The sequence below is a fragment of the Geospiza fortis genome, unplaced genomic scaffold (genome assembly GCF_000277835.1).
Source record: "Geospiza fortis unplaced genomic scaffold, GeoFor_1.0 scaffold37, whole genome shotgun sequence".
NCBI classification, from domain to species: Eukaryota; Metazoa; Chordata; class Aves; order Passeriformes; family Thraupidae; genus Geospiza; species Geospiza fortis.
In genome coordinates this window covers 117,064-136,148 of record NW_005054449.1, presented here as the reverse complement: position 1 = coordinate 136,148, position 19,085 = coordinate 117,064, and the positions used below count along the sequence as shown (strand labels likewise).

The window sequence follows — 19,085 nt, the reverse complement described above, 5'->3', positions numbered from 1 at the left end:
AGAGGCAGCAGCGGCAGCAGCAGCATCCAGTTTGCAGAGTCTGTGTCTCCGCCTCACCCAGGTTGGTACAAAGCCCATCCACGCGGCCCTTCCCACCCCATTCCCAATTTTTCCCACTGCCCTGAGCCTTCCCAGCCCTGTTTGAGGCCGGCAGCGCCCGCGGTGGGGCCAATCAGCACCTGCAGGGAGCCCGCGGGGTGCAGATGTGGAGCTCAGAGCACACGGGGCTCTCCTTTCCCAGGTTATCCTTCCCACAGCAGGGAATTCCATCCCTTCGGGAGGAGATGCTCATCCCGAGGGAACAGCATCGCCTTCCCCAGGCTCTGGGGCCACTGAGGGTCAGAGTGCCCTGGAGCCCCTGGCTGGGTTCTGTTCTCTCCTCCTTCTCCTGCCAGCATCCACAGGAGTGAGAGACATACCAGATTTTCAACCCCACCAAGAGTTTCCTCCTCCTGCCTGCTAATATCCAAGGAAAAGGGGGAAGGGGTGAGGGGAGGGGCACTTTGGGCTCGCAGATCCTTCAGTTATCCCCAGCCAAAGCACAGAGGAAAGGCTGGGCAGGTGCGAGTGCACGCATTGCATGGACAAGGAAATTGTTAAATCATCGATAGCTGGGAATCCATTTGCTTATGTTAATAAAGAAACGTGAGACACGCCAAAGCTGACATGCCAAAGCCTTTTCAGGCTGGAAGGTCTCCATCAGTTTATGTATTTTGGGTGTTTCTCATTCCCCACAGCCAGCTAAGCACTGCCACCTTTGACCCTGCAATGTGCATTTCAGACCTGTGCCCTTCACATGGACAGGGCTTAAACCATGTTTGAGCTTGGTGTGAGAAGATAATAATTCTGAAAGAAGCCAGATCTGCTGTCAGCCTTCCAGGAACTCACCCTTTGGCCAGCAACACTTCGTGGTCACAATGCCACATCAGCCCTGCCTTGCTCCGTTTGTTCTGCTCCTCTCTGGCTGTTTGGAGGATAAAAAAGCAAATTATCCTCCTTTTATCCCCTTTTTCCTGCAGGTGTAGCTGCCCCGGGTCTGGAGATGAGGCAGAGGCACATCTGCCAGGCTGGGAAGCACAAATCGCTGCCTGGCACCTCCTGGGGCTGCAAACAGGGCACAGAAGGGAGGCCAGAGGGTCAAGAGTCTGAGGGAGTTTCCAGCTGGATCCCTGTCCAAAATGCCTGGGGCCAGGAGAGTTTTCAGCGTTTAAAGAGCTTTATAGCTGAGGGGGCTGCCTTCCCTGAGTTACTCACATGCTTCTGAGCATCTCCCTTGTGGTTTCTGCTTTCAAAAACAAAAATTCAGGCCTTGAGAGGCCCGTTTAATGTCTAAATTCACAGGGTTACCGAGCCTGGGAGGGCACTGAAACCTGCCCTTAGTGAGGACAGACACTGATTAATTTGCTGCTGGCTGCTTTCCTTTCTTTCCTAGAGCCTTTTGAAGCAGAGCCCATCCCTCCTGTGCCCAGCTGCTGCCCGTCCTGGCAGTTTTCCAGCTGCCTGTCCTGTGAGGAAAGCCCTGGATCCCTGGAGCAGCTGAGAGATCCCTGCCTGCAGCCAGATGCACCCTCTGAGGCAGCCTTCAGTGCCTTCCAGCCATCCCCACACTACACCCCAGACACCTTCCAGCCAGTCCAGCTCTGCTTCAGCCAGGGCCTGGTGAGCTTCGGGACCCAGGGGAGCAGCCACAGGTGTCCCCAAGGGGAGAGGCAGTCACCTCCTGGGGCAGAGCAGCAGCAACGTGGGAATCTGGCTGCTTTCAGGAGCTTGAGATGCTCATGGGCTCTGAATGCTTTCCCAGGGGGAGCACAAAATAAACTGGGAGAGGCTGCAGGGTGGGGAATGTCCCTTCTAGAGGTCCTGTAGATTTTGTGCAAATAGCAGCACAGCTCCTGCAAGGTGTTGTCCCTATAACAGAAATGCCTTTGGGTTTAGACCTCCAGGATCTCCCTGGGCAGGGATTGTCCCTATTAACTTTGGGTTTAGACCCCAGGATCTCCCTGGGCAGGATTGTCCCTATTAACTTTGGGTTTAGACCCCATGATCTCCCTGGGCAGGGATTGTCCCTATTAACTTTGGGTTTAGACCCCACGATCTCCCTGGGCAGGATTGTCCCTATTAACTTTGGGTTTACACCTCCAGGATCTCCCTGGGCAGCCAGATGAGAAAGGCAACAGCACAGCAATTCTGGCTGCTGGCCCCATTCCCCTGAAATCTCCTTTTTTTTCCCCTTTTTCTCTCTCAATCTCCAGGCTGCCAGCTCTCCCAGCTCAGCAGACCTGCCCAGCCCATGGAACTCCAGCTGCTCCCCACCTCAGCTGTCTCCCCTGACCCCGCTGACCCCCAGCCCACCCTACAGCTGTCCCATGGAGGAGTGGCCCTGCCACGCCCCGTGTCCCCTGGCCAGCCCTGCGTGCTGCTGCCCAGCCTGTGGGGCACAGGGCAGGGACAGCAGGGGCCCGCAGTGCTGCCCCTGCCCCAGCACGGACTGCCTGGAGCTGCTGCCACCCCTGGCCGTGGCCGAGGACTTCTTCAGGAGGGACAGGAGCTGGGACATTTGCTACAGCTAATGGGGGCTGTGGTTTCACACATCCACTCTATCCAAAGCAGATTAAATTGCCCATGAACTATGCAAAGTTGTGCTGCCTAACACAGTTTATTCTTCACTACTCACACATTTTTACACGATGCTGTCACTACACTGATCTACGGTCAGGGGGGTTTTGTTGGTGGTTTGGTGGGGTTTTTTCCCTGGTTTTTTTTTTTTCATTGTTGCTGTTTTTTAAAATAAATCTGAAGCTGCCTTATCAAACACTTGTTATTAAACCAGCTCTTTTTTGATACAAATAAATCATTTGGTGCAAATGCTGAAGCCTGCTCATTTTGGTTGTGCTAAAGGTCAGTGCTTTTCTCTTCTGCTGCTGACCCTGCTCTCACAGAGGTGAGGATGAGATTTTGAGCAGCCTATTCAGCGACACAAAACTTCTCACTCACCCTTTCCAGCAGATAAAAGGTCCATATTTAATCCAGCATCCAGCTTTTCCCAGAGAACTCTGTGCATCACCCAGCTCTGAGCTGGATCTGCAGCTCCTCACCCTCTGCTGCAGCTCAGGTGACATTTCCCAGTGGTTCTGGCAGAAAAGAAAAGTTGTTTGCCACACCAGGGTTTAACCCTGGCCCCTCAGAGGTAAAATCCAGAACCAAACTTCTCTGGCTGCTGCTCAGCACCAGCTTCCCTGGGGAGGCAGAGTCTCAGGGTGAGGCTGATGTTATTCAGCAGCTCTTGGTCAGGTTTGGGCTGCTGATAAAAGATTTTCAGCATAATCAGCTGAACAGGAGCTAAATGATTTAATTTTTTTAAAAGTAGATAATAGGGAAGTTGTAATACCTGAGGATTTCCTGCTTCTTGCATAAACCCAGAGCTTCCTAACATTTTGTCTTGCCTCCTCTTGGTGAGGCAAACAGGAAAGAAAGAAAGAAAGAAGCCTCTCTTGATATTAAATTCCAAAAAAAAGTGGCAATAACTACATCTGTGAAGAGAAATATGAATTCTATCCCATCTGTTTGCTCACCTCGCCCAGACACTGTCACACTGAACTGAAAACCTTTCCAGGTCCTTTGTAAGGTAGCAAGTGTTGGGGTTTTTTTACCAAAACATGCTTTAAAAATATTTTGATACCTTCAAATAATATCTCCCCTTCTCCCCTGATTAATCTCAGCATTGGCCCAAGTGATAAATTCATGAGGTCACAGGAAAATATGTATATTATTATAATTATTATATAAATTATAGAGAGCTGTAACTTTGCAGCAGTTAAAGGTGCGATCACCCCTGTGCAGGGACACCCCACCAAGTGTCATTTCAGTAGTGCTGGCAGCTGCTTCAGCCCCTGAGTGATCTTTTGGGGCACTGAAGGGCTGAAATTCTGCCCCAGAGCTCACCCAGTGCCAGCTGCTCCTGCCTGCTGCCTCAGGAGCGGGCACAGCTCGAGCCGCACGTCAGAATCTCTTATCAGCAACAAGAAAAAGCCAGAAAATGAGGCTGAGGCAAGAAACTGGAGGCTTCTAGAGGAAATGGGGTGCCCACATCCTCCCCATGGCTTGGCAAGGTTGGCCTGAGCTTAGCAGAGCCAGGGAGATGCTCTCAGGGAGGGAAAGGGCACCATGAAATGATAAATACGGGTTTAAGAACACTCCATAACACATCTTGCAGCAGCAGCCTGTGTGTGCACAGCCAGGAGGGCAAGTGCTGGACTCTGACAAGATGTCTCTGGCCTCCAGCTGAGGTGGATGTTTAATTCTGATGGGTTTTTAGCAGATTGCACACTTATCAATACCTCATGGTGTGGATCCTCCCCAGGAGTGCTCTGTGCAAGGGCTGTGGTTGTGCCCACCCCTGATCCCACTGCTGGGCACAGCCAGGTACCCACATCAGCACTAAAACCACCCTAAATCCCATCCTGATCCTTGGGTGATGCCTGATCCCGGCACAAAAACTCCTCCTCAGCGGAGGAGACCAAGATATTTCCAGCAAAACATTCCTGCACACCAAAAGCTCCAGGCTGTGGCAGCTTCCACCACATCAGCAGCACCATTTCCACCCCTTGCAGCTTCTTCCTCCTTCCCTGCTGCTCCTTCTCCAGTGGTTTTGCAATCCCACCTGTGCCAGACTGGAAACTGGTTTGAGATGCTGTCAACAGCCCCAGGGACACACTCAGGACAAGTAGAAGCTTGCTGGCTGTTGACACAAGGCCTTGTTGACACAAGAAAGGGAAAAAACACAACAGAGGAGCCATTCAAAGGTTGACTGTGCGTTTTCTGGCTGTGAGAAATGTATTATTTGCCTCTTTCATCCCTCCCAAAAGTAAAAAGGAGTTAAAGGAAGTACCTCAACCAGAGCTGGCTCTGCTGAGAGGCTGGCATTTCATCAGTCCCTGCCAGGTGAAGCCCTGACTGCCTCTATAAACACAAACCCAGGGATCATCTCGCACTTACAAAGCCATGAATAACTCCAGAAGTCACTCACAGTTACAGAGAAAATAAAGTTCTTATTTTCAGCTTCTCTACCTGAGAATTTGATCTGAAAGTTTCCCTTGCCAACCGACTGACAGCTTTTCTATGGTGCCACTTCAGAGCGTTTGTTTGGTGATAACGAGCCTTTGTTATTAACAACTTATCCAAAGCCACAGGTAGGAAGAGATAAGCTGTGCAAATAAAGGGATATCACACATTGCCAGCAAGGCTGAGCTTTGAGAAGTTACATTTCCCCTGAAAGAGCAATAAAAACTTGAGGGGTGAGCACTGAACTGCTTCAATCAGTGAGAGAAGTAGAGAAGACACTCAGGTTTGAGATTGAAAAGTGATTTTCTTCACAGCCAGGCCAGGAATTGGGAAAGGAAAAGGGAAAATTGTTTTACACACAGGGGAAAGCAGCAGCTTCCAACAGCCCGGTGGTTCCAGTCCAAAGCCAACAGGAGCAGCTTGTGGATTGTGGCTGCTTTCAGAGGAGGCCTCTGCAGGCTGAGCAGGAGGAGGAATCCTGGGGCTGCCATGGGCTCTTCCCGCTGCAAACCTCATCCACCAGCTCCCAGCAGCACCAGCTGCCAGGGGGGTGCTTTAATTCCTGCCCTAAAAGGATATTTTCCTTGATATTCTGGAGATGGTGATGATTCCAGACTGCCATTGATGCTGCTTTGTATGAAACACCCAAGAGATGACACAATAAAGAGAAAAGCCACTCGAGGAGAGAAAGCTCCTGTATTTTTTCACTGCCAAAGGACTTCAGTCACCTCACAGACACTTCTAGGCAGCAAAAAGCTATTTACATTTTCACATTGTTCACAGTTTGACAGTTCTGCTGCTGCAGGTTCCAGAAATTGATATTTTATCCATCATTTTCCCTTGACACACAGTACTACCTCCCTGATACGCTTCTCAATCCATTCAGGGCTCATTGTAAGATCCTTCCAAGTGAGACAGCACTGGCTTTTGCTGGCCTGTGCTCAGATACATGAAAATTTATGCAAACACATGCAAATACACGTCTGCTTCTCTGTCAGCAGGATTGTAGGTACATGTAGTGAGAGGCAATGGCCCAAGAGCAGAGAGGGGGGCTGGAAAATCGAGATCTCTGCATTTCTTAAGAGCTTTTGTTCCTGTCAGTTGTTTAAACACTCCAGGCCTGCCAGCGCCTCAGGAAATCCCAGTGAGGCAGCAGCCAGTGGGTGCTCCAGGAAGTGGCTGCAGTGATTTGAGAGCTCTGCCCTTCACCTCTCTGCCCACCCTGCTGGAGAACAACCTGAGCACGCAGAGGAACCAGCAAAATCCAAAATACAGCTCAGAGTGAGCCCTAGCACGGGCCAGCCTCTGCCAAAACACGGCCTTGCAGAGCCCCTGATTGCACAGCAATCCACAAATCATTTCACAGAAACGCAAAAAAGAATCTGCCAAACCCCTCTCAGGTGGGAAAGGGAGCAGGGGAGCACTCCTTGCACACACCCACACGGGTTTGCTGCCCTAAGAGCTCTGGGAGACCCAAAGGGATTCTCTGCCTCCCACCTGAGGGGCTTCCAGAGCTGGAGACTGGGATGGGATGGGATGGGATGGGATGGGATGGGATGGGATGGGATGGGATTGTTTTGGATTGGTTGGGATGGGATGGGATTGGTTGGGATGGGTTTGGGATGGGATGGGATGGAATGGGACTGGATTGGATGGGATTGGATCAGATTGGATGGGATTAGATGGGATTGCATTGGATTGGAGTGGATGGGATTGCATTGGATTAGATTGGATTGGACGAGATGGGTTTGGATTGGATTGGATTGGATTGGATTGGATTGGATTGGATTGGATTGGATTGGATTGGATTGCACTGCATTGCATTGGAAGTCTCCCCTCAGCAGCCACACAAACCCACCCCATGTCCTCGTTATCACAGCAGCTGGTTTTTTTTTCCCTGGGTTGGCCATGGGGAGCTGCTCCAGAGCCCTCCCAGAGTGCTGGGAATGGCAGTTCCAGCTTGCAGGAGCCTCCCCTGGGGCTCCTGCCTTTGGATGTCCATCCCCTGGGGTGAAATCCAGCCAGGGCCGACCCAAGTTCTGCATCCAGGCTCTCCCCCCTGAGGATGCTGCATTCCCAGGGAGCAGGGTCAGTGGGAGCTGCACATCCCAGAGGCTGCAGCATTTCCAGCAGTCCCTGTGCACAGGCCCAGCCACAGGCACAGTCTGGGGTGTCTCAGAGCAGCATTTCTCAACCTTTTACAGCCAAACTGTCGCCTTGCGCTCTGTCGCCTCCAAGGGTTCCAAAGCTTGGCTGTGCTTTGAACTCATTTGGAATATTTACTTATTTATGTAGCAGCTCTTTGATTTGCTCACCTCCTTGCTGGAGGTTTATTCTCATTTTCTGTTACCAAAATTGAGTTTTCACTCATTTGAAAGCTCATCTTCTGCTGTCTGACGTGCTGCTCGTGGCCACAGGTTGAGAAACACTCGCAGCCCAGCCTGGCTGAAGCCTGCAGGAGCAGGGATGTGCTGCAGAACCACCCTGACAGTTTTTATAGGAGGCAGAAGCTGGAGCTGAAGCTGTTCCATAAACCGCAGATAAATCAGGATCTGACATTTCTGTGGCAGGAGTTGAGTGCAGGTGTGACTTTCCCTTTCTTCAGCAAATTCCTGACCTGCCAAAAGATGTGGAATTTCAGGAAGCACCATCTGAGCCACCAAAAACAATCACACACACAATTATTTACATGTACATGTGCAACTAAATAAACACCCAAACCCATCAGGAACAATTTTATATCCACAAGCACAAAACCCAGCCACCCCTGGAGCGTGCAGGTGTGTTAGGGGAGAGCAGCAGTGTGGATCCCATACCTGATCCCCAGCTTTTCCAGCAGGGGCCATGTGGATGGGCTGGTCATTGTCCAAATTCCTGATGCTGGGGTCTGCCCCGTGCTCCAGGAGCAGCTGGATCATTTCCTTCTGGTTCTTGTCCCCAGGCAAAGCAGCTGCCATGTGCAGGGCTGTGTTGCCATGGGCCTAAAGCGGGGGGAAGGGGAAAAAATGGAGTAAAAAATCCCAGATAAACTCCCTGATGAGCTGTGCCATCTCCCCAGAATCCTCCTAGAAAGGGAGATGTGAAATGAGAGAAGAATCCTCATGGGGTTTGTCATCAGGAGCTGAGGGAGGATCTCTGCTCTGCTTCTCCCAGGCAGGAGCTTTGTGGATTCAGATATTTTTCTTTGCTAGAGCACCACAAATTGGGGGGCTTTGATATTTTGGGTGTAGGTCATTAGTGGCCCTGAAGCAGGAACATTCCCTGGCTGCTGAAACCCCCCTAAACCATAGCCTGGTTGTTCTGAAGTTCCCCTTAAAACTGCTCTGAAATCATCCCCTAAATCACAGCCTCATGTATGATTACACTGAAATTCCCCCCTAAAACTGCTCTGCAATCATTCCTTAAATCACAGCCTCATGTATGATTGCACTGAAATCCCCTTAAAACTGCTCTCAAATCACCCTCTAAATCAAAACCTCATGTATGATTGTTCTGAAATCCCCCATTAAAAAATCACTCCCTAAATCACAGCCTCATGTATGATTGCTCTGAAATTCCCCCTTAAAACTTCTCTGAAATCACCCCTTAAATCACAACCTCATGGAAACAGAGACCTGGGGAATTACTGGGTAAAGAGAAGGCTGTGACAGGCATGGAAATATTTCACTGGGAAGCATTAAATTACACCAATATAATAGATAACACTGGATTGTAGACACCAAACTCATCACACTGCTGCCCACCACACAAAGCTCCACAGCACCAGTCCCATTTGTGCTCCACACATCCCCCCTGGCCCCTTTCCCAACAACTTCCAAGTGCCAGGAAGATTCCAATTGCCAAGGCCAGGCATGGCTTGGCTGCAGTGCCAGGATTGGCACAGGAGGGACAGAGCTGGCTGTGAAGCCAGGCATGGATGGAGGGGCTGCAGAAGCTCTGGTGCCACCAGACCATGAAGAAATCTGTGCCCTGTCTGGTCAGGTATGACTGGTAACGGTTGCAAATGAGAAAAAGCTGATAAACAAAAGCACAAGGTGAGGTATTTTTAGTCTGCAAGAGTCTCATTGAGGCAGCTGCTTGGGTTTTTTTTGCTCTCAGAAACAATCATGGGTTTGTCATGGCATTGGAATGGTTGGGCACGAATTGCAGCCTGTGTTAATATTCCAGTTGTTCAAATGTGAAATGAAAAATGTGATTTTCAACTCCTGTTAACCACTGAGACATCAGGGAGAACTGAAGCAGAAAATAAAATTGCAGAAAATAAAATTGCAGAAAATGAACAGTTTTTCTCAGACAAGGCATGTTTTACAAGCCCTGAACAAGCAGATCCTTGTCAAGTTTATTATCCCAGAAAGTCAAGGGATGGTTACAAGCTCTTTACAGGATTTCTTGTTAAAATGGAAAGACCTGCACTTGAGAGATTCCAAATCCAGGCATGGGCTAAGATAATGAGGCAATCTGCCAAGGCCTGACCTTGAAGCCTCAGGCTGACTTTAATGGGTCTCATTTGAGACAAAGTGGGCTCCAGGAATCCTCCAGATGGAAAACACCTCCAAGGCTTCAATATTTTCCTCATTGTGAAAATGCCATGGAGACAGATTTGGAGCGAGACAAGCACAAGCAGTGGCTGAGCCAGGGAAACCTGAACATGGCTGTTTCCTTGGCTTCTTCATGCCTTGAAGAGCTTCAAAATCCAGGATATCTCTCTGGCTCAGACAGCTCAGCAGCAAGACTGAAGACTCTGAGTGATCCTATCACAGGAGGAAGCTCTCCCAGGATTGTGATCAAGAGACAACAGAGACTCCCCTGGACAGGCTCTCACCTGCCTGAGGGTCTCTAAAGATACAGAAGGAATGCAGTGAAAAGCCCTTCACTGGACAGAAAAGCACCAGCTCGGCGCCATTACCCACAAACACAACCCAAAATAGGTTTTCTGCAGCCCAGCAGAAATCTGGAGGGGTAAAAAAAGTGAAGCTGCCCTTTGTCTGCCTTGGTGAGCAATGGATTACAGAGAAATTCAGTTCCCTCCTGAGGGACACAAACTCTGGGGAGCAAGGCTGAGACTGCAGGTGTTGCAATGAAACAGGGACCCCCAGCCTTGTCCCCCTCCTCAAAGGAGAAGAAGGATAGAGGGGAAAGCAGTCAGAATCACCCCCTTATAGCCCTGCTGAGAGGGGCAGCCTGTCCCAAAATGAAACAGGGATTCCCAGCCTTCTCCCCCTCCTCAAAGGAGAAGGATAGAGGGGAAAGCAGCCAGAATCACCCCTTAGCCCTGCTATGTCCCAAAATGAAACAGGGACCCCCAGCCTTGTCCCCTTCCTCAAAGGAGAGGGACAGAGGGGAAAGCAGCCATAATCACCCCCTTACAGCCCTGCCTGTCCCAAAGCTCTGCCTGCTGGGCACTGGTGGCTCAGCTGAGGCTCCCAGGAATGTCAGGATTTTTGTTTGGGAGGAGGGAGGAGCTGCTGCCTCTGGGAGATGGTCACTGCTCAGGATCTGCTCCCAGGTGAGCTCTGGGGAGGTTTGCAGCTTGCTTTACCCAACCTGGGGATGGGGCTGTGCCAGAAAACCTGCAAATAATGTTTAAGGCAGAAAGAATCCCCATGTCCCTTGACAGAAGCAGGGACTTTGTCCTTCCTGTGGTGCCACATCTGACAGCAGAGATGAATTGATACCTGGCTGCCCTGAAGTGCCACCTCTCAGTGTCATGCTGCTGTCAGACCTTGCATCACTGCAGGGCTGTTTGCTCAATCCTCAGCCTAATCTAAAGTTCATGTTCCTCCTCGAGCAACCACTTCCCCTGTTCTTCCTCCTCCCTGCTTATCTCCTCCTCATTCTCTCCTCTCCTGCTTTTCATGACGGAGCTCAAGCCAGGTGCTGTTTTTCTGTGAGCTGTCTGTTTACTGGAAAATGCAGTTTGGGGTTGAACAGAAGTTCAGATTAGCAACTTTTGCCCTTTCCCTCTGTAAAAAAAAACCTGTTATTGATAAAAATTACCTTGTTGTTGACAAAATCCTTGCACTTGAAAGCATTCAGCTCCAGGAAATACCTGAGCAGGGAGACGTTCCCATCCTGCACTGTGTAATGAAGAACTGTCTTGTTGCTTTTCACATCCTATTTCAAAACACAGAAAAAGAATATTAAAAAGACAAGCCAAATAAGAAATGTCCTGCAGGACAAGCTGGATAGATCCCATAAACCCATCAGAGGAAGCCCAGGCCAGCTGTGCAGCTGATGAGGAGCATCTCCCTCCCTCCAGGGACCCTCTGAGTGTCCATGTCTGCTTCAGGAACTCCAAAAGGCAGCACCTGTTGGACAATATTTTTTTCCTGACTTAGAGATGGAGTAATTGAGAAGTATTTTTAAAAAATTTATTTGATTTTTAGTCTTATGAGAAGGGTGAGATAACCAAGATGCTACAATTTATGCTGTTACAATTAGAAGTGAAATTATTTTTAAATTATAATACACTATTATAATAGGAACAATAATCATATAACAAGCACCTAACCCTGCCAGCAGTCCCTTGGAAGGAGAACAGGCTTGGCCCTTGTGCCAGCAGCTCATTCCTTCTCCAATCCTGTGTTTTGAGCAGAACTGGGGGGGAGAATTCCCAGACAAACCCAGGGGTAACCCAGCCCCTGCTCACCCGGCTGTAGATGGAGGCTCCAGTCTGCACCAGGAGATGGATGCAGGATTCCAGCTCCCTGCTCTGCTCCTGCAGCTCCCTGTGCTGCTCCTCTGGCACTGCCTGCCTGCCCTGCTCCCTCAGCAGGGTGTTGTGGGCCAGGACAGCGCAGTGGAGAGGGGTATGGCCTGGGAAAGAAACGTGGGATGGAGGTGAGGACAGCGCCAGGAAAATACTGATGGGCAGAGAGGAGGCAGGGCTGGCACAGAGAGCATTCATCCAGTCATTTATCCAGTCATTCATCCAATCATCCATTCAATCATTCATCCAATCATTCATTCCATCGTTCATTCCATCATTCATTCCATCATTCATTCCATCATTCATCCAATCATTTATTCCACCATTCATTCCACCATTAATTCCACAATTTATTCCACCATTCATCCAATCATTCATCCAATCTGTGCAGGTGTTGTCGAGGCACAAGCCCTTCCCAGGTGTCTTCTCTGACTCTCTGGACACTTTTTGGGGCATTCCAGCATGTTTTTAGCTCCAATTGAATCGCCCCCTGAGCCATCAGCACCTTTGAATTTCGTGGCATTTGGGTGCACAGACACAACTCTCTCTCCCCCAGGAATTTCCTGAGCCTGCTCTGGTCTCCCAGCACACCCCCAAAAACCAACGAGCATCAGGCAATGAAATATCCAAGACAGGTTTTCACACCACTTGTGCAAAGGTTTTTACCTTCAAAATCCTTCATTTCCAAATCCAGAGGGAAACCCATTGACAGGATAACCTGGAGGCAACAGAGAAATGCAGAATTTTAGTTCAGCAGAACACTGTGCAAGCCCAAACCAACAAAAGGTAAAACCAAACACCATCAGATAATGATATTTTAATTACAAACCATTATTTGACACTAGATTCCAGTGCTGTGAATGCTCCCAACAGGGACATTCAAGGTGATCACATTCCCTGGTTTCCTGACTCCCACCTAATTATCCTTTCAGGTTCTCAGCTCAGGACAGTAAAACTCAGTCTCTGCCCCCAGCTCAGGAGTGCCAGACTCCTCACTTTCACCCTGGGTTAGGCAAAGCCACCAGGGACACCAGGACATGTTTATTCTGAGTGATCCTTGACAAGGACAAATGAAAATCTCTCCTTGACAGGTGTAGCCAAAGTTTATGGCCCAAAAGTTTGCCAGCACTGACAATTCTCAGGCTGGATTTATTTACTTTTTGTTTTCAGTGTGCAGCAGTGTGTGAAGTTAAAGCCTCAGCTTGTGGCAATGAGGCTACAGAAACACCAGGAATTGTGATCTGGAGATGAGAATTTCCTGGATTTAGCAGAGAATCAAAACTTTAAAACACTCTCTTTAATATAAGAAAATTATAGATTTAACACAATGGAGTTAAGTATTTCCTTGTCTATATTATTACAGAGAATTTATTTCTTTCTTTTGATTGAATAAAGCAAGTTGTTCACATTAATGGCTGAGAATTTTTGCAGTGACTCATCAGTGTCAAGCCAGACAGGGCTCAGGACAGAATCCTCCCACTGAAAGATCACCCAGAACGGTTAGGGCTTGACTTATCATCTTCTAACAAAAATAAAATATGTCCAGATCAAATATTGACACCTAGCTCTGAGGCGTTTATTAGAGGTTAGATAGTTAATCCATTAGGAAAAAAAACTCCAATAAAATAAACAGACAAACCATAAAGCCTTTCATGGCTCTGACCACATCGAGGAGCGAGTCTCTGCCCGTTGTCCCTTTTTATGTCAAGGCAAAAAAAAACCAACAAAGAAACCCACAAAAGAAAAACCAAACAAAGGAACCTTGCAATCCAAACCACCACGAGGCACTCTGAGAGGCTTTGTTGGCATCAGCTGGATTAAACCCCCTTTTCCTACTTAAGGAAACACCTGTTTTCCAGAGAACTGGCTGTGTTACACATTAACTGCCCTCTCAGGGCTCAGCCTGGGCACAGCTAACGAATGCTGGACGTGGTGCCAGCACCACAGGCACCCCCTAGCACCTCACCTCTGTCCCCTGCCCTCAGGGAGCTCCGCAGAGCCACCAAACTCTGCCTGTGCTCAGCCCTGACACAGCTCAAGGCAGTTTTTAAATTCATTTCATTTTCTGGACACCTCACCTCTGTCCCCTGCCCTCAGGGAGCTCAGCAGAGCCACCAGCACGTTTAGGGCTGTGATCTGCAGAAATAATTTGTTTCCCCCCACAGAGTCACTAAAAAATTTTCCTCTGTAACAGCAGGCTGTAAGCACAGCCCTAAAAAAGGAATAAAACCCACTCTGGGAAGTCAATCCCTGACACAAGGAGCCTTTGCTCAGCCTCCATCTCTCACTGAGATTTATTTAAAGACACAAACATCAACACTTTATATTATATATGCATTATAATATATATATGTATATTATGTATACATGGATAGATGTATATAATACATATATGTATATATGTATTATATATACACACATATTATATATACATTATATATTATATATATGTATATATGTATTTTATATATGTACATATAGCTATTGTATATGTATTGTGTATATATACATATATACAATATATATACAATATATATGTACAATATACAACATATATGTACAATATATTATATTTATATATTAGATATATATTTGTATATAAATAATATATATTATATAGACATGTATACATATAAATAATACATATATATACATACATATATACATATAAATAAATATATATAATATACACATTATCCATTTATTTGTATAAAAATATATATAATGTGTATATATATAATGTATATATTTTTATATATGTATATACAATACATACACTTTATATTATTAATCAGCAATTAAAACCATCCAGCTTCCCCTACCTGGAGGACTTGGGTGTAGCCATATGTGGCAGCAAGGTGTAAAGCTGACTGGCCCTTGTTGTCCACAGCGTTGACATCTGCTCCTGCCTGGATGAGGTCGTGGACGATGGCTGCCTGCCTGGCAGTGACAGCCACCAGCAGGGGAGTCTGCAACAGCAGCACAGAGAGCTGTGAGAGCTCAGACTAACTCCAGAGCCTGCCAGGGATGCCTTGGAGTGGCTGCCTAAAACAGAGGCTAGGCAAGATTAACAGAATAAAATTGGTCTTTTATTAAAGCCCTTCAATAGGGACAACTTGGGCAGTCAAAGCCTCCCTCAGGCTACACCCAAGATGGTCACGAGTTTTTCAGACAATTATAAGTTTGATCATTTCAGGGGTTAATCTTCCAATTACAGCTGTAGGTAATGAAGTACTTAGCCCCCAGTTTGCTCCCCCCAAACTCACTTTCGTTCATACTTTTTAGGGCCTGAGACAGTGAGGTGTCCTTGAGTTCCAGGCCTACAGAGGAATTATTTTGTCTGAATAAAATGTGAGAACAGTAGCTGACAGGCTATGGAGCTTTAGAGTTACACACTAAAGAATTGCAGGATTATAAATATATGAAAAAATATAAAAGCTAAGGTCCTAAGGCATCAGCAGCAGCTGCTGGTGTAAAACAAGGAGTGTGGAAAGCGCTGGCTGAAATCCCAAGGACTGTGGTGCCAGGAATGAGCACAGCTCACAGGATGGTTTGGAATCCCACATGAGATGGGGATTTCCAGCTCTTGCTGGACTCCATCTGCTGTTCTTCAGCCCTTCATTTGATTGCAACCCAAACCAAGCATTTTTTAAACCCCAACTGCATCAGGTCCAGCACAAGTCAGTTGGCTGTAAACCCTTCAGCCTCGGAGACTGATGCCAACACACAAACATTTTACCGGACCAGTGTTTTCACACATCACTCATGGGCTGAAAAAATAATGGGCTCATTCTCATCCCGCCTGATTTATGACCCTGCCACTGAATTTTACAATCCTGCCACCAAATTTTACAATCCTGCCCCCGAGTGAGGCCCACCAGTGCCAAGCTTTCCTTGCAGGGGCAGAGCTGGATTTTGAGGGTACCTTGCTGTCTGTCATGCCAAGACTGCTCCCATCCCAAACCTTGCTGTCTGCAGGAGAAAGCGGCCCCTTTTTTACCCTTTTTTACCTTTCCTCTGTGCTCCTTGACATCGAGTCTCCTCAGGGCTCTCATGCGCTCTGCGGCTGCCAGCGTGTGGGCCCGCAGGCCTTTAGCTGCATAAATATGCAGAATTCTAAGACAGCAAATAAATAAAGACACCCATCACTCATGGACCATGGACCACGCTGGGAGCAAAGAGTTTAACAGGGCAGCCCTGCTGTTTTTTGGGGTTTTACAGCCAGGGTTTCACAAATCCATGCCAAGACCCCCAAAAATTCCCATTTTCATGGGAAGGGCTTTGCGCCTCCAGCAGCTGCAGAGTCCAAGAGCCCTCAGAGCTCCTGAGCTTTGCCTGCTGCCTCCTTCCCACTCCAGCACCTTCCTGCAGCTGAGATCCACCACTGGGAGGTGTCAAAGTCCTCCACCATTCCCAGTTTGGGGAATTGGATGTATAAATCCCTTTTTGGGGTGATACAGCTCTGGGTGTGTGGGTGAAACCTCACCACCAGGGGTAACAACCTCTCCCTAACTGATGTATTTGTAATATATCAACCTATTGAACTCTCTATTGATATATTTGTAATACATCAACTTGTTAATCTCTCTATTGATGTATTTGTAATATATCAACCTGTTAAACTCTCTATTGATATATTTCTAAACCCTCTATTGCTATATTTCTAATATATCAACCTGTTAAACTCTAATTTCTATCAAAACTCCTGGTGAGAGGAGTTTTATTTATTTATTTATTTATTTATTTACTGTCCTTATATTTTGCACCAGACAAAGAGTTGGCACAGCCCGTGGGAGTGGCTGGTGGCCCTTAGTGATGGGGAGAACATTTCTCTGCTTCAGTTTGCTCATCTGGCTCTGGCTGGAGCCAGTTCCATCTCCCCAGCTCCTACCTGAAGGAAATTCCAAACCTCTAAAACAGGAGGAGCCCACCCCACACACAGTCACGCCAACCCCAGGCTTCATTCTGCTCCAGACAGAAATATTTGATGCTTTTCAGGCAGAAGGTGGTGGGAGTTGTTTCTCTCCTCTGGTAGTTTCTCTCCAGAGCCACCTTTCGCAATCCCAGGAAGCAGAAATACAATTTTCTGGCTAATCTGATTTTCAGTCAAGCTCAGCATTAGCTGTGGCTGCACACCCACGCATCCCCAAGGGTGCCAGGAGAGGATAAAAGTGGTTGAAGCTGAACTGCAGGAGCAAGGACTGCTGCAGGAAATGCCTCCAGGGCACATCTGGATCAAGGAATTCCTTCTTAGCCTGCTTAATGTGTAAAAGTAGCACAAAGTCTGGCAGCTAATGTCTGGTTCTAGCCTGTACATATATTATTGAACTAATTGATTGCTAAACCAACGCTTGTGGGTAGGAAATAAAACACTCTAGGCATAGCAAAGTTACTATAGATCTTTATTGAAAAAAAAAACCAAAAAAGAATTTGTCTTTTTTTTCTAACCAGAACAACCCAGAAAGAAATGATGAAACAGTTTCATCTTTGTTTTATGTTCACACACAGAATTTACATACATTGGAGTGAAAGGAGTTGAAAAGCAATCAGAGCAACCACAGGCTTGATTCATAACTGCTTTATCCCAGTTTTACCTAGGGAATATCTCTGAATTTTATGAAACTGGAGGAAGCAGTGGTGAATTAAGCTCCTTTGAATTAATTTCTTTGCTGGGTTTTTCTGCAAATATAAGCCACTAATTTCAATGCAAACCTCAACTGCTGCTCTTTTCCAACAACTTTATGATCAACTTACATGATCTAGTGCTCGTGTCTTCCACAGTTGTCAATATTCAATTAAAAATACTCTTGGAAAGTCTTTAAGACTTTCAACCTGGGTTTTCAAACCTCATCCAGGCATGAACTCTAAGGCCACTTGAAATATTGCCTGGGTGGCAGCTGGACTCCAGGTAATAAAGAGTACAAGAAATTATTTTTTCAGTTAGTCTTGTAAATAATAAAACCATCTAACAATCCTGGGCTTTAGAAAGCAGAAAAACCCAGAGAAATTGTGTTCACCAGCCAAGAGCCTCTTGTTCGTCAAGAAAGCAATAAACAGGGTTCAAAGGGGATGTATCTCCTGAAATATATCCATTTATTTGCCTGTGCCGTGGCACTCCTGAGCCTCAACCGAAATATTTACACTCGCATCGGAGGGAAAAGTGAAGCTACTCATTCTCCAGGAAAGGAAATCAGAAAGCCATAAAGGAATCATGCGCTCCTCTGGGCCTGGGGAGCTTTCCAAGGAGAGGTCACCAAAGTTCCCTGGCTCCCACACTCAAACACTACAGAAAAGCAAAAATATTGCCAGATAACAGCAATGCCATGGAGTCCTTGTTGGGCTGCAGTCCAGTTCTGGAAAATCCCTGTTTATCAACGATCTCCTGATCCAGGGCCATGAATTCAGTCCTGACTCAGACAAAACTCCCAGAGACTTCAGTGGGACAGCATCAGTCACAGCAGTGTTACCAGCCAGCCACTAAGTCAGCCCCACACCTCAAATTCAGATATTTCAGAGCCCCAAACCCCTCTGCAGCTGAAAGAACACGGATTTACCCTCTGCTCCACACCTGCAGGGCTGGGCTCAGGGGCAGGCAAGGGGCACAGAGCTTCCAGGTACACCTTGGTGTGAATTCCTGCTCTGCAAACAGGGATCTCTGACTGCTCTGGCATTTAGCTCAGCTTTATTCTCACACTACTGCACCTGCCTGCGCCAGCAGAACAAAGCTACTCTTTATGTTTTCCTGATTTCCAAAGCAATTGTAAATTTTAGGAGACAAAAATGTGAATTTAGGCCCAGCCCAATGTTTTCTAGTGGCCTAAATCTGGTGAGTTCCTCCCTGGACAGCTCAAAGACACACAGACACAAAAGCAGCCCTACTGCACTGGGTTTGGCAATATTTAGGAACAATTGTACCCTCACCAAATGCTACAGCTGGCTGTGGCTACACTGCAATCTGTCATTTTGAGGCCACAAGGGTGAAAATCACCTTGTGCTGGTGCTGAGCACAAGTGTGCAGCATCCAAACCTGCCTGGGAGAGGCAGCAGGATCTGGAACAGCAGAGGAACCTCGTGCTGGGCGCCAGGACAAAGCAGATTTCCCTCACCACACAAAACGCAGCGTGCTAAAACTCCCACCCCACCCCGCCCGATCCAAACCCCACTGAGCTGCTGGGTGGAGCTCCAGATGTGCCACCTAAATCCCTTCGACAGAGAGAGCATGGCTCAACACGTACGTATCATTGTCCTCATCTTCCAGCAGCAGCTTCTCGATGGGCAGGGCGCCGATGGCTCTCCGGGCATCCTCCAGCTCCTG

General features: G+C 47.6%; 2 protein-coding genes across 2 annotated transcripts in view; one reads left to right on the top strand and one right to left on the bottom strand.

The window, feature by feature from the left end:
* The window catches only part of COLCA2 (colorectal cancer associated 2), a 6,827-nt gene extending 4,057 nt beyond the window's left edge, over positions 1 to 2,770 (top strand). The window contains exons 3-5 of the mRNA XM_031062489.1: positions 3 to 61; positions 1,433 to 1,659; positions 2,253 to 2,770. Coding sequence (XP_030918349.1) covers positions 3 to 61; positions 1,433 to 1,659; positions 2,253 to 2,570 — 604 coding nt within the window. The 3' untranslated portion in view covers positions 2,571 to 2,770. The remainder of the gene's footprint in view (positions 1 to 2; positions 62 to 1,432; positions 1,660 to 2,252) is intronic.
* Positions 2,771 to 7,606: 4,836 nt separating this feature from the next.
* POU2AF1 (POU class 2 homeobox associating factor 1) overlaps positions 7,607 to 19,085 on the bottom strand; it is a 22,111-nt gene continuing 10,632 nt past the window's right edge. Inside the window, exons 5-12 of the mRNA XM_031062488.1 lie at positions 19,006 to 19,082; positions 15,781 to 15,886; positions 14,593 to 14,739; positions 12,437 to 12,488; positions 11,711 to 11,877; positions 11,059 to 11,175; positions 7,878 to 8,042; positions 7,607 to 7,678 (exon numbers count right to left, since the gene is read on the bottom strand). Coding sequence (XP_030918348.1) covers positions 7,607 to 7,678; positions 7,878 to 8,042; positions 11,059 to 11,175; positions 11,711 to 11,877; positions 12,437 to 12,488; positions 14,593 to 14,739; positions 15,781 to 15,886; positions 19,006 to 19,082 — 903 coding nt within the window. The remainder of the gene's footprint in view (positions 7,679 to 7,877; positions 8,043 to 11,058; positions 11,176 to 11,710; positions 11,878 to 12,436; positions 12,489 to 14,592; positions 14,740 to 15,780; positions 15,887 to 19,005; positions 19,083 to 19,085) is intronic.